The sequence below is a fragment of the Scyliorhinus canicula genome, chromosome 1 (assembly GCF_902713615.1).
Source record: "Scyliorhinus canicula chromosome 1, sScyCan1.1, whole genome shotgun sequence".
Taxonomy (NCBI): Eukaryota; Metazoa; Chordata; class Chondrichthyes; order Carcharhiniformes; family Scyliorhinidae; genus Scyliorhinus; species Scyliorhinus canicula.
Genome location: NC_052146.1, coordinates 235,891,408 through 235,905,604, shown reverse-complemented (window position 1 = coordinate 235,905,604; position 14,197 = coordinate 235,891,408). Strand labels below are relative to the sequence as shown.

The following is a 14,197-nucleotide window of genomic DNA, read 5'->3' as shown; positions in this document are numbered from 1 at the left end:
TATGGGGACATTCTGTGGAATTTGAGCAATTTGTTCTAAATAAGATTTAAAAGGGAATTTAAGATTGAATGTCAGGATATGCGGACCTTTAAATGTGTAGGTTGCACAATAAGCATACTAGGTCTGGGGTACCTTTAAATCCACATTCTTATCTAGTGAGAGTTACTTCTATACTTCTTAATTGTGTTAGGTCATCACAGAAAGATGATGTTACACTTAAAGAAGAAACAGAGAAGTTAAGCAGCTTGAATGGGCAGTTGAATTAGCTGGGAACTCGAATTAGACCAGCTAGTTCAATAAATTTGAACTAAACATTATGTGGAAACATGCTATAGGTCAGCTGTGGATGTCTGAAGGACAAATAAAACATTTAAAATTAAAAAATTAAATACAGAGTAATGTGTACTCAAATTTCTGGACCTGAGGGACCTGAAATTAAACAATTTTAGGGATACTTCTCATTCCAATCTTCTATGTAGGTATTTAAGTAAAGCTGGTTTTAGAATATTCTTGGTGGGGAGAAATAGAAAATATTGTCACTGACCTGGGAAGGTGAGAAAGCAAACAGGGTGGCTGAAACACTGGCTCTTGTGGAAGCAATAGATATGGGGTCAGATTTTCCGATTCTGAGGCTAAGTGCGGAGGATCCGTGGCGTTTTACGGGGAAGGAAATCAGCGGCGCCCCCTCCCCGCTGTTGCGACCGGTGAGTGGCTAGCAGTTGCGTCACGTAAAACGCCCGACCTCCACGAAATAAATGGCTGGAGAATTGCCGGGTCCGTGGCTGCGTGTGTGCACGGCGATGACCATCAGCAGTCGCGCCATACAACATTGCGCCGGCCGTATGCGGACCGGACCTACCAGGTAGTGCCCTCCTGGACATGCCCTCACCACCCCCTGACCACCCACCACCAGTACCCCCAGCCCTCGCCGAAGCACCCCCCCCCCCCCGGCCAGCAGCACCGCTCCCGCCCAATTGTGGCGGCTCCGGACACAGTCCGCAGTCGCCACGCCAGGTTCCCACATGGTTATGCCAACCATGTGGTTGGCATACGTCCCCCGCGCCATCGTGAACCCGGCCCATTGGGGGCGGAGCATCGGGGGATGACCTTCAGGTGACGTCTTGAGGCCATCCCAAAGGTTTGGGCCATGATGACGTTGTTTTGGAGGAGGAGGAGCATCTCAAACCTGGGTAAAACAGGCGCCGCCCCCAAAATCCGTCGTAAAAAGGGATTCTCCGACTGATAGCCGATTACAAAATAGGCTTTGGGAAACAGAGAATCCCGCCCATAAGGTTTTACTTGTCAAATTGTTTAAAGGGAATCCTATACAAAGGGTGTTCTGAGAATAGTTTGTCCATTGAATGTTGCATAAATAACTGCTACCTTATGGGATTCAACACAAATTGTGACAGAGAAAAGGCTGAGGATTGACATTACTTGTGTTAAAGAGATGTTAGAAAGAAAAGAAACCCACAAGCTAAAATGGGTTCAGGCAAGTCCGGTTCTGTGCCGGGCGCAATGGGGTCACTGAATCCCACCCAATGACACAGATGGAGTCTCACCACTGTTTTATAAATATTTAACGTCGCCTCCATGCATTTTACTCTATGCCTCTATTCATAAAACCAAGAATCCTATGTGCTATTTTTAAGTCATCTCAACCTCTCTTATCCACTTTCAAACACTCCTGATGATACGGAAGGAGAGGTTTTTTTTGCATTTTTAAGTGGTAGAGCACCAAGACACTGAAGTTTCAATGCACATCATTCGCTCTCAGGACTGTTTTGAATAAAAAAATGTATTTTCTGTTTTTCATTTTCCTACTTCTTTCTTGTATTTTGTCATTCAAAAACAGTGTTGATCTGTTTTACTTCTTTATCTTTTGCCACTGATCTTTCATTCGCCAAAAGGTGGGAATCTGAATTTAAAAGCACCTTTTCTCATAAGGCGGGTTTTTCTCCCTTTATTTTTCCTGATTCTCTTCAGGCTTAGGACCAACTGTAGCCAACATATTGTGTGACCCGCCTACACCAGTGCTGCACACGATCATATGCTCCAAGCTGAGTGAATGGCTCTCTCAATGACCCTCCTACCTTCCAGTTTCTGCTCAACTCTTTTCGCCATTGACATGTCCAAAGATTGGAAATCAGTTGCACAGGTTGTAGGTTCAAACCATGCTGTGCCTCAGAAGCATCAACAGGATTTCTTACTGCCTCAGAAGCATCAACAGGATTACTTATTGATGAACTGGGCTGTTTGTTCATAGTGCTATGCGGAACTATTCACTACATTAAAGCATGCAATGCTTCAATATTGTTTGGGAAAACAGAGCAAATATTTAGAAGGATATGAAAAATGACACTGACTGACTTCCCTACTTGAATTCTCATTGTGCTGGAGACAGACAGACCATCAAATGCTCGGAATTTCCTGATTGGCAAGAGAGAATATGAAGCGACAGGACGCCTCCCAAACCAACATGAAACAGAATGAGAGGAGAAAAACTCAATAAAAATAAGTCACTGCACTGACAGTAGTAGTTTTGTATACCAATAATGATTTTTTTTGCAACAGAGGGAAAGTATTTAAATTATTACACAACTCAACTGAAAATGTTTGAAGGAAGTGCAAGCAAAACTACCGATAATCTTTCCACAAGCTCACAATTGCAATCAAATTGCTAAACTGCAGTCTTACCTTTGCACTGGTTTTGTTCATTAAGTGTAAATCCATGTGGACATCGGCGCTGGGGAAAGCGAGGGAGAACTGGATATGACCGTCGAGTGGGAACAGGCACATGAACAGGAACCAAAGGGGGAGCCGTTGTCATATTATTCAGGAAAACGACAGCTGTTTTAGGCAGGCATAAGTATCCTCCATAATGATTTATACATTTCATTTCTCCTTTGCAAGCATCTGGGATGGTCTCACATTCATCAATATCTGATAATAAACAAAAGTATAGCCTGTTAGGGTTCGTCCTTCATGTTTAGGTGTGAAAGCAATTTTCCCACAAAGTTGCTCAATGTCAGCTGATGACATCGCAGCTAGGGCAATAGGGGAGCTAGAACCGGAGTGTATAATGAGCCAACAGTGACTGGACTTCTCCGGCTGTTGCGATCCACATTTCCCGCCAGCAGCGCACCTCCGCCCGTGGGTTTCTTGGCCGCGTGGGCTGGATTCGATGGGAATTCCCACTGACAAGCAGTGTGAAGACAGAATTCCTTCACCAGCGAACGGGACGCCGCCGAGAAATACAGGGGTGGGGAACCGGAGAATTCAGCCCAATGCCTCTCCTTAGCCAATGAGATTAAAGGATTAAGAAATAAACAACGGAGGGTTTGAGAAAAGAGGGTTAATAAAAGTCAAATTAGAGATAGAAATCTAGAAACATTAAGCATTTATGATGGAGGCGACCATGCTTGTGCTGGCTGAAAAGGTTATCCAGTCTAGTCTCACCTTTCACGTCTTGATCCGTATCGGAGTACTCCACGGAATTTCAATTGCACATTCAAGAATTCTTTTAATCCGATGAGGGTTGCTGCCTGTCCAGGCTTTCACGCAGATAGCTCGAGGCCACCAGCACCCTCTGGGTGAAAACATTTTTCTATTCTCCTCTAATCCTCCTGCCAATTACTTTAAAACAATGCCCTTTGGCTATTGACCTCTCTGCTCATGGAAATAGGTTCTCTCTATATCCACTCTATCGAGGGCCCTCATAATTTTGTGCACCTAAATTAAATCTCTCCTTAGCCTACGTTGTTCCAAAGAAAACAAACCCAGCCAGCCAATATTTCCCCATAGCTGAAGATTCTCCATCCTTGGCAGCATCCTTATAATTCTCCTTTGTCCTCTCTCTACGTAATCACATGCTTCCTGCAATATGGTGCTCAGAACTGTAACCTCCCTGTTCATATATTTCATACCTCGACTAATAATGAAATTATCTCATATGCTTTCTTAACCATTTTATCTATTTGTCCTGCTACATTCATGGATCTGTTCATACGCTCTCCAACATCCATCTGTTCCCCTACACCTCGGTGTCATACCAGTTATTGCATATTCCCTTGTCTTGTTTGCCTCCCCAAATGCACTACCTCCATATCTCTGCCCACCTGGCCTATCTATTGCTATCTTCCTGGAGCCTACAGATTTCTTCTTCACCATCAACCTGCTATAATCCGCAAGTATCTTATGGGGTAGGAACAATTAACTTCCACTTGAACCTAGCAGAATATGAGCTCCCTCATTAAGAGGACGAAGGACCTCTAAACAATGTAGAGGTCCTACCGTGTGATGTATATTATAGTTATTGTAAATAAACTAAATTTCTTTGAACTATTCGGAGTGGATTCCTTCGTGGCCTTATAAATCAACCATTGTTTCTATGATCTGCAAACCCCATAATCATGACCCCCTACATTTAACAGCAACTTATAATGATATACCTTTAACATAATAAGATGCCCCAAAGCAGTTCGCAGAAGCATTATTAAACAAAATGCGACACCGGACCACATAATGAGTTTTTAATTCAGATGCTCAAAAGCTTGATCAAAGCTGCATTGTAGCGAGTCTTTAAGGAGGAAAGCAAGGTAGAGAGGCAGAGAGCTGAGGAAGGTATTCGGGAGCTTGGGGCCAAGGCAACTGAAGGCTTGGCCACTAACGTTGGAGTGATTAAAACCAGGGGTGCTCAAGAGAGATGTCTTCCCAATGGCTGGTGATAATTTCTGCTCGTCCATTACTGGATCTTGGATAAGCAGTCTGATAATTTTGCAACAATGGAGGAGCCACGAGAAGTGATGGTGAGGTAGAGCATTCATTTGAAAACTATCAAAGAATAAAGAACAATACAGCATAGGAACAGGCCCTTCAATGCTCCAAGCCTGCGCCGATCAGGTGTCCTATCTAGATCAACCGCCTGTATCTTTCTATACCCCGTCTGTTCATGTGCCTATCCAGATAAGTCTTAAAGGTCGTTAACGTAAACGTATCTGCCTCAATCACCTCACTTGGCAGTGCATTCCAGGCCACCACCACCCTCTGTGTAAAAATCTTCCCACGCACATCTCCACTGAACTTTCTCACCTCACCTCGAACTTGTGCCCCTTGTAATTGTCATTTCCGCCTTGGAAAAAGCCTCCAACTGTTCACCCTATCTATACCCCAAATAATTTTATAAACTTCTATCAGGTCGCCCCTCAGCCTCCGTCTCTCTAGGGAGAACAATCCCAGTTTATTCAATCTCTCCTCATAGCTAATACACTCCATACCAGGCAACAGCCTGGTAAACCTTTTCTGTACTCTCCCCAAAGCCTCCACGTCCTTCTGGTAGTGCGGTGACCAGAATTGGACACACTAATCCAAATGTGGTCTAACCAACGCTCTATATAATTGTAACATAATTTTCAAGCTTTTATACTCGATACTCTGTCCTATGAAGGAAAGCATGCCAGATGCTTTCTTTACCACCGTTTCCACCTGTGCTGCCATTTTCAAGGATCTGTGGAGTTGCAGGCACAGAGAGATCTAGGCCCAGATCTCTCTGTGCCTCTATGCTCCTGATGGTTCTGCCATTTATTTTATAGCTCCCACCTGAACTGGATCTACCAAAATGCACCACCTCGCATTTATCTGGGTTAAATTCCATCTGCCATTTCTCTGCCCAATTTTGCAGCCTATCTATATCCTGTTGTATTCTCTGACAATCTTGATCACTATCCGCAACTCTTGCAATCTTAGTATTATCCGCAAACTTGCTAATCAGACCGGCTACATTTTCTTCCAAATCATTTATATATATTACAAACAGCAGAGGTCCCAGTACTGATCCCTGCGGAACACCACTAGTTACAGACCGCCATTCGGAAAAACACCCTTCCACTGCTACCCTCCATCTTCTATGGCCAAGCCAGTTCTGGATCTATCCAACTAGTTCACCCCTGACCCCATGTGATCTAATCTTTTGCACCAGGCTGCCATGAGGGACCTTATCAAATGCTTTACTGTACATGAGGGACCTTATCAAATGCTTTACTAATGCTTTACTATCACTGTGCTTTCAGATGGTGCTGCTAAGAGGCAGCAGGTAAGTGAGAAATAGAAGAGGGTGAAGGATACATCTTGAGGAGACACCAGGAGGAATGATGAAGGAGCAGGAAGAGAAGTCATTGAAAATGATTCTCTTTTTTATAATAATAATAATAATCTTTAGTGTCACAAGTAGGCTTACATTAACACTGCAATGAAGTTACTGTGAAAAGCCCCCTAGTCGCCACATTCCGATGCCTGTTCGGGTACACAGAGGGAGAATTCAGAATGTCCAGTTCACCTAACAGCACATCTTTCAGGAGGAAACCAGAGCACCCAGAGGAACCCTCGCAGACACGGAGAGAACGTGCAGACTCCACACAGACAGTGATCCAGCGGGGAATTGAGCCTGGAACCCTGGAGCTGTGAAACAACTGTGCTACCCACTGTGCTATCATGCTGCCCCTGGTTCTGATTAAATAGAATCAACAGCATGTTTTGCGGAGGCAGAGGCGGCTCACCACTGGCCGCCAGTGGGATCTTCCCATCCCACCGCTGTCTACGGCAGTTTGCGTGGCTCACCCATCCCGCCGTCAGGGAACCAGCCATGGGGGGAGAGGTCGTCTTCAAAGGGACCAGAATATCCCACCAGTGGGGTAGGCCAGAAGGTCCCACCCTCTGTTTCCAACCACACAGTCAATTCTGTATCCATGTTACTGTTGTCCCTTTTATTCCACAAGCTCTAACTTCTCTGTCCAGACCTCTCATGATTTTGAATGCCTCTGTCAAATTTACTTTCAACCTTCTCCGCTCGGAGAACTTCTCCAATCTTTGTTTCACAGGCACTTTATCAAATGTCTTTTGGAAGTCCATGTACACCACATCAACAGCATTACCCTCATCAACTCCCTTGGTCATCTCATCAAAAAAAAACCTCAAGTATGTTAGTTAAACACCTTTAACTTAACAAATCTGTGATGGCTTTACTGAATTAAACTGCATTTTCTCAAGTGACTATTAATTCTGCCCTGATTGATCATTTCTAAACTGACTGGTGTGCAAATAGTTGGGCCTATCTTTGCACCCTTTATTTAAATGTATTTGCAATTCTTCTGTCCGCTACCACCAGCGCTACATTTAAAGAAGATTTGAAAATTATGGCCAGTGTCTCTGCAAATCCCACTCTTGCTTCCCTCAGTATCCTTAGATGTATCTCATCCAGTTCTGGTGTCTTGTCAACTTTTAAGTACAGGCAGCCTATCCAATACCTCCTCCTGGTCAATTTTAAACCCTCCCAAGGTTTAAAATTGATAAGGAGGTGGTACTGGATAGGCTGAACTACCTCTTCTGTCACCATTATCTGTCCAGCATCTACTTCCTTGGCAAAGTACACATTTAATTTCTCAACCATGCTTAAATCCCACTTTTGGTCCCTAATTGGCCCCACTCCTTTCACCATATTTTTATTATTTATTAGCCTAAAGAAAACTTTTGCATTCCCTTTTATATTAGCTGCCACTCTCTTCTCAGAAATTAATCTTTGTTACTTGTATTTGCTATCTTGAGTCCCCTCTGAACCTTTTATATTCGGCCTGGTTCTTGGTTGTATTCTTCACCTGATGTCAGTCACAAGCACACTTTTACTTATTAATTCTAATCTCTATCTCTTTCATCATTAAGGAAGCGAAGATCCCTCAATTTGTTACCATCTGGCTGGAATAATCCAAAATTGTTATGCCCAGGTGATGAAGGATGAACTGGCTCCCTTTCTTCATTCAGCCTGCTCTGGTGGTCACAACAAGATTAATCTAAAAACAAATGATCCCTCCCTTCACATACTTTTCCCAGTTATAAGGAGCCAATTTAATCAGGCTTTATTGAGTTAAAGATAGAGTGAGTTTAGTAACTACTAACGACAAGGACATGATAAAATACGGGCATAGACATTTATACAGATTGGAAATGAGTCCAAGGTAAGAAAGAGAAAGGTATATGGAACAGTCCTAAAGTCATGAGGAGTAGATGATTAAGCCTTGCAGCTGTTGCTGACTTCAGCAGGCTAAGAGTTGATTTCATGATTCCAGTACTGCTGACGTCAGCAGGTCAATTTTGAGATTCCAGTTTGGCAGAGAAGTTTCCTTGCTTCTATTTCAGCTGTGGTCTTCGTTGACTTGGCTTACATCAGCAATCAGAGAGAGAAATAGTGATATACCTGAAAACGGCTTTCGCAGAGGTACTGTTGCTGACTGGCTTCCTCTTTGGTGTCACACATGTTCCCACATCCCACTGGTTCACAACAGAGACAGACTTGGGGCAGCTTTTCAGCTGGCTTTTATCCCAGTCTTTACATATTCCCGGAAGGCTAAATCCACAAATCTGACAAGACATTACACACAGGCTGATGAAATTATAATCAGCTTTCATTATGTCCCATTGTCTCCACTGAAGATGGCAATTAGTTTCTGTATGCTTTAGAAGTATCTTTGTCTAGAAACAGGGTGGTTCCATTGTCTCTCAGAGTCTCACACTCCAGCAAATCAACCAGTGACTGATTACATCCTCATCCTTCCTTGGGCTTGTGCGCCAAAAGAGACAGGTTTTCTTTAAAGTTCAAATTTTCCAGACGTAATTTGGTGTTTTTCCTTCATTATTGTGACAATGAATATTTATCTCCATTATCACCACAATCTCAGATTTCCATGTAGCTCTCTGTGCCTGCAAATCACCAATCTTATTTACTATATTCTACTCATTCACATACATGCACCATAACCCTAATTTAGATTTGATCACTTATGCTGAAACCACTATTTCCCACTTTAGTGTTATCTGTCTCTCCCAGTATTCTGTATATCTGGATATCCCTCTCTAGCATTATCTCTTGGTTCTCACACCCCTGCCAAGTTAGTTTTCACCTTCCCCATAGCATTAGCAAATCACCACCAAGAAAATCAGTCCCGATTCTGTTTAGATACAACCCATCAGGCCTGTATAGGTCCCACCTCCCCTAAAATGAATCCCAATGACCCAGGAATCCTTCTTGCACATCTTTCCAGCAATGCATTCATGCACTTGATCCTTCTCTCTGCATTTGTGTGTGGTACTAGGTGTAATCGGTAGATTACTAAATTTGAGGTCCTGCTTGCAAATGCCTTACCCAGCTCCCTAAATTCTGATTGCAGGATCACATCCCTTTTTCTATCTATGTCATTTGTCCCAATGTGAACCATGACGATTGGCTGTTCACCCCGTCCCTCCAGGATACTCTGCAGGCGTTCAGTGACACCTTTAACCCTGGCATCAGGGAGACAACACATCATCTTGGATTCATTTCTGTAGCCACAAAACACTTGTCTGTTCCCTTAACTTGTCAATTTACTTATCAATATTGCTCTTACATGGCTTCTTCGTGCCTCTCTGTACAGCTGAGCCAGCCATGGTACCATAGATTTGGCTCTGGCTATGCTCCCTAGATGAACCGTCACCTGCATCAGCATTCAGAACTGTACACTGGTTGGAGAGAAAGATGCACTCAGGGGACTTCTGTACTGGCTACCTGTTTCTTTTGACTGTTTGAGGGTCACGTATTCCTTCTCTCCCTACATATTCTTAAACTGCGAAGGACCCCATCTATAAACCTACTATCCACAAAGCTCTCAACCACATGGATCCACCACAATGACACCAGCTGCCACTCAAGTTCTAAACCCCAGAGCTCGAGCTGCAGAAGCTGACAACCAACTACGCAGCAAATGACATCCCAGAACAGAAGCATCCTGGAGTTCCCACATTGCACAGGATGTGCACCAGTGGTTAAAGCTGCTTTGCCATTCTATTAGAAATTAAAACTTACTACTTTCAAAAGATAACTCACCAGCTACTCAGTCCCTTCTGCTGACATCAGTTAAACATAGGGAAGTTAACCTTTTAACTGACCTTCATTATCACACAAAATTACTTTCTAAATTTACCAGTTCCTTATACTAACTCCCTAAATGTGGAGAAAGAACACAGCTACAATACTCACCAACCAATCAACTCACAGCCGTCCTACAATATCATAGTTTGACTTTTTCTCTCACTTTTTCCAAACTTTAGTCTGCTGTCCGTTCACTGTTGCTGTTGCTTTTCTTCTCCAATTAGGTCTGTGCTCTGCTCCTGCTCTCTCGTTCAATTAGCATTCACTTCTGTTTCTGTCTCCAATCATGTCTGCACTCGTCTCCTGCTCTCTCTCTTAATAAATCCATGCTGACTGTTCCTTGATTAATTAATTTCTGTGTGACGCTTGATACTGATCTTCAGAACAGTAGCCAATAATTTTCCTACATGCAAGGTTAAGCAGATTGACCTGTAATTACTCAGTCTATCCCGTCTTCCCTTGTTAAACAATGGTACAATGTTAACCATTCTCCCGTCCTCTGACTCTTCACCTATAATGTGGAGATGCCGGCATTGGACTGGGGGACTTCTGTTTGGACTTCTTACTGACCTCACCTATAGTCAGAGAGGATTGGAAAATGATGTTGAGGGCCTCTGCTATTTTCTCCTTTGCTTCTTTTAGCAGCCCTGGATACATTTCATCCAGGCTGAATGATTTATCCAATTTCAAAAATGCTAAACCCCCTTAATATTTCTTTTCTTGCTATGTTTATCCCATCCAATATTTCACACTTCTTCTCTTTAACAATAATAACTATATCATCTTCCTTCTTCCTGAAGACCGGCACAAAGTATCCATTAAGAACCATGCCAATGTCTTGCACCTCCAGACACAAGTTCTGTTTTCAGTCTCTAACTGGCCCTACTCTTTCCTCAGTTATCTTCTTGTTGTTTACATATTCTGAAACATCTTTGGGTTTTCCTTGATTGTACTTGACAATATTTTCCCATGCCCTCTCCTGAAACTTTCGTTTAAGAACTTCATTATTTGTAAAGCACTTTTGAGAAGTCTGGTGGTCATGAAAAGTGCTACATAAATGCAAGTCTATCTTTTTCCTTTAAAGAAGAAGTGCAAGAATGGCCAGTCAACATTCATGCTTGTAGGGATAGGGAGGAGGATCTCTGCCGAATAAATGAAAATTGTTTGAGAGGGGGAAAGAACTCAGAAAGGAAAAGTAAACAATTTGCGTTTGAAGGAATGAGACTTGGCACATGATTGTTTACATTCTGGGCGAGAAAGTTTGATTGGCAGTCATCAACAGTTAGCGTGTCGCTAACAGAATATGCTGTTACTCACCAGGCTTAACTGTCTGTTGCTAGTTGAATGGGCAACTAACATGCAAATGCAGTCATCTCATGAAAAACATGGGAGGGTTAAGCACAAGCTCTTGCTGACATGCATCTAGCAACGGAGCGATATAAATCAGTCAGTAATTTGTGGCAATTTGCAATTCATAGGGTATCTAGCTCTTCCTCGTTATAAACTCCTAGCCCATTAGCACATTAATAACAGAATGTGCCATTCGGACACCATCATTTTTTTCACCAAAGTCCGCCCCATTGTCACTTATTTTTAACTGCACTGCATGAAAGCATCAATTTGTTTCTAACAAGTGCACTGAATTTGTTGTTGTTCCAATTATTGTTTTATTCAGCACAGTCATTAAAAAAGATTTACAATAGCTAATTCTGACATGTAACTGACATTTTATATCAGACAATGTTGAAATAGTTTTGACGATATTACTGTAAAATGTAAAAATACCGAAGAACCTGAAGTAAGAAATGAAATACTCAAATAAAGGTAAAGGAATGCAATGTAAAAGGAAGGGAGAAAACTTCTCAAGTTTACAGTCTCACCTCTGCATTGCTGCCGTTCAGGATCCCATTGATAACCATCTGTACACTGCTGTAAGAGCATAAAGACAAGAAGGGGTTTCAAAGAGCAGCACTGTTCTTGCATTAATAGGAAAATTACAGTATTGTGCAATGCAACAGGAAAACTAAAATAAAGAAAATGCTACTGACTAATTCAGCAATGTTCTCCGTGACAAGCAACTGCTGTGATGTAAAAATGGTGTTTCTTTCATATAATCACAAACAGCGAAATAAATATCCCATTGCAGATGAACACACTGGAATAATTGGATACATAATTGATCACATCACAGATTTAAGTATTTATCAATGATGAATTATTGTTAATCGAATTATAATCAAATCTTATGTAATCCTGAACAGTCAGGGTGCTCAGTTCTTGGAGACATCTTACCGTATATGTGATAGTTTCATCGATTTCCTGTGAGCTTATGGTATGAAAAATCATTGCAACCAGCAGACACCACTGCAACATCTTGTATCTGGACAATAATAACATGCAAAATTTAAAACTGTTAAGCCAACTCTACATCACCTAATTAATTTATATTTATCATTCAAAAAATACATGATGAACATGAGGTTGTTTTTGCACTGTTTCATTGGAATGAGTTCAAGTTTAAACTAACAACATTCTTACAAGTCTTGACAGGCAACAGAGCATCATGAGAAGGAAATGGTATTTATGCTTTATAGATCTTCTACAAACGTTTTCACTTAAATATATCAATTAATTTATTTAGAATGTAAGTATTTTCATAAACTTAATGCATGCAATATAATGGTTTCAAAATATAAGGAATCCTCTCCATCTGCAGACACTTCATTTTCCATTTTCTTTATATTCATTTACATACAGTACAATTTTGCACGCATAAAAATCTATTATAATAGCTCGAACTACATCATTATACAAGGTTTTAAGTAATCCAAAGTGAACATGAACAAGCATTAAGATAGTGAGCAGTTATGCATGCTGAGGTGCAGAATTATCACGCACAATAAAACGTTTTATTCAACCTTGTATCTACAGAAGCGCATATACATGCATTGACATTACCTTTAAAGAAAAGCAGGTCTTCACAACTTTTTAAAAATCCTCTGGTCAACTTTTGGCTGTTTTTTAAATATATATTATCAGTTGCCGGAAGAGCAGTGTTGAGTGTGTGAGTTGCAGTGGTGGTGAAGACGTTGTGAGGAGGTTGTGCGACAGATGTGTTGCTCCCTCTGCAGGTTCACGGGCTAAATCGCACCCAACCCCCTCCCTCACCCCCCTCCCTCACCCCCCCACTAAGAATACAAGAGCGAACAACAAACCCTTCAGGAACAGTTCAAGGGGAGTGTCACCACAACTGCAGCACCGTCAGGTGGTGTCCTAGTTGCTCTGCAACCATCCACCCGAAGGCAAGGCTGGTCTATCAGTCACCTGACAGGCGAGTAAGATTGCATCGAATAGTTACATACTCGCGGGTTCTTCAGGAATGGAGCAACTGCACGTGAAGTAAAATGCTCCTCCAAATCTAAAGGTTTCATCATCCGCAGTTACTACAAAACATAAATAACGGGAGAAAAAAGCGATTTGCAGCTTGCGTGACATTTTGCAATATGTTTTTGCCGACTCGAATAAAGTTGATAAAGTAACGAGGCAGTCAACATAAAACACACGAGCACGTTATTCTCAGGATTAACAGAGCCGGAGTGAAATATAGATGAAGCGGCAATGATAATGAATGGGCAGGTTTTTCCAGAAGGTTATTAAAGGGCCCAGGCCAGTGTTCACAGCTCTGAAAACGGCCTCCGTTCGCACTCTGCCCAGATTCCGCCAGCCAAAAACAACACAGAACAGCGTGTGGGTGATTTACTCCGGGAACCTTTGGCTGACGTGTCGAAGGGGGGGAGGTCATCCAAGCAATGAATAATATTTTTAAAAACTCAAACACGCGGTGAGCTCAACAATATTTGTCAATCCCACCCCACACACAGCTTGAAGACTTCCTGACGAGTGGTCCCTGGGTCAGCTTTCTTTGCAATGCTGAAAGTGCTTCAAGTGGGGTGGGGGTGGGGGGGGGGGGATAAGACTGTTCCAGTCAATGTAATATTGGGGGAGGGGGTGGGTATCTTTCTTGTGACGTTACAGGTGATTCATTCTGTCTCATATTTTCCACTTCATGTTTATTTGGTGAAACTGTGTCTCACTGTAACAAAATATCCCACGCTTCTTCATTCATCTGACTAAACTAGCAAATGCTGATTGTCACTGTGCTTCTCCAGGAAGAACCCCTTCATGATTTTCCATAATGTGGAGATGCCGGCGTTGGACTGGGGTGAGCACAGTAAGAAGTTTTAC

At 42.3% G+C, this 14,197-nt stretch overlaps 1 protein-coding gene across 1 annotated transcript in view; it reads right to left on the bottom strand.

Annotated features, from left to right (window-relative positions):
* LOC119972550 (EGF-containing fibulin-like extracellular matrix protein 1) overlaps positions 1-13,105 on the bottom strand; it is a 126,044-nt gene extending 112,939 nt beyond the window's left edge. Inside the window, 4 exon segments of the mRNA XM_038809434.1 lie at positions 2,698-2,943; positions 11,833-11,881; positions 12,245-12,332; positions 12,911-13,105. Coding sequence (XP_038665362.1) covers positions 2,698-2,943; positions 11,833-11,881; positions 12,245-12,325 — 376 coding nt within the window. The 5' untranslated portion in view covers positions 12,326-12,332; positions 12,911-13,105.
* Positions 13,106-14,197: the final 1,092 nt, after the last annotated feature.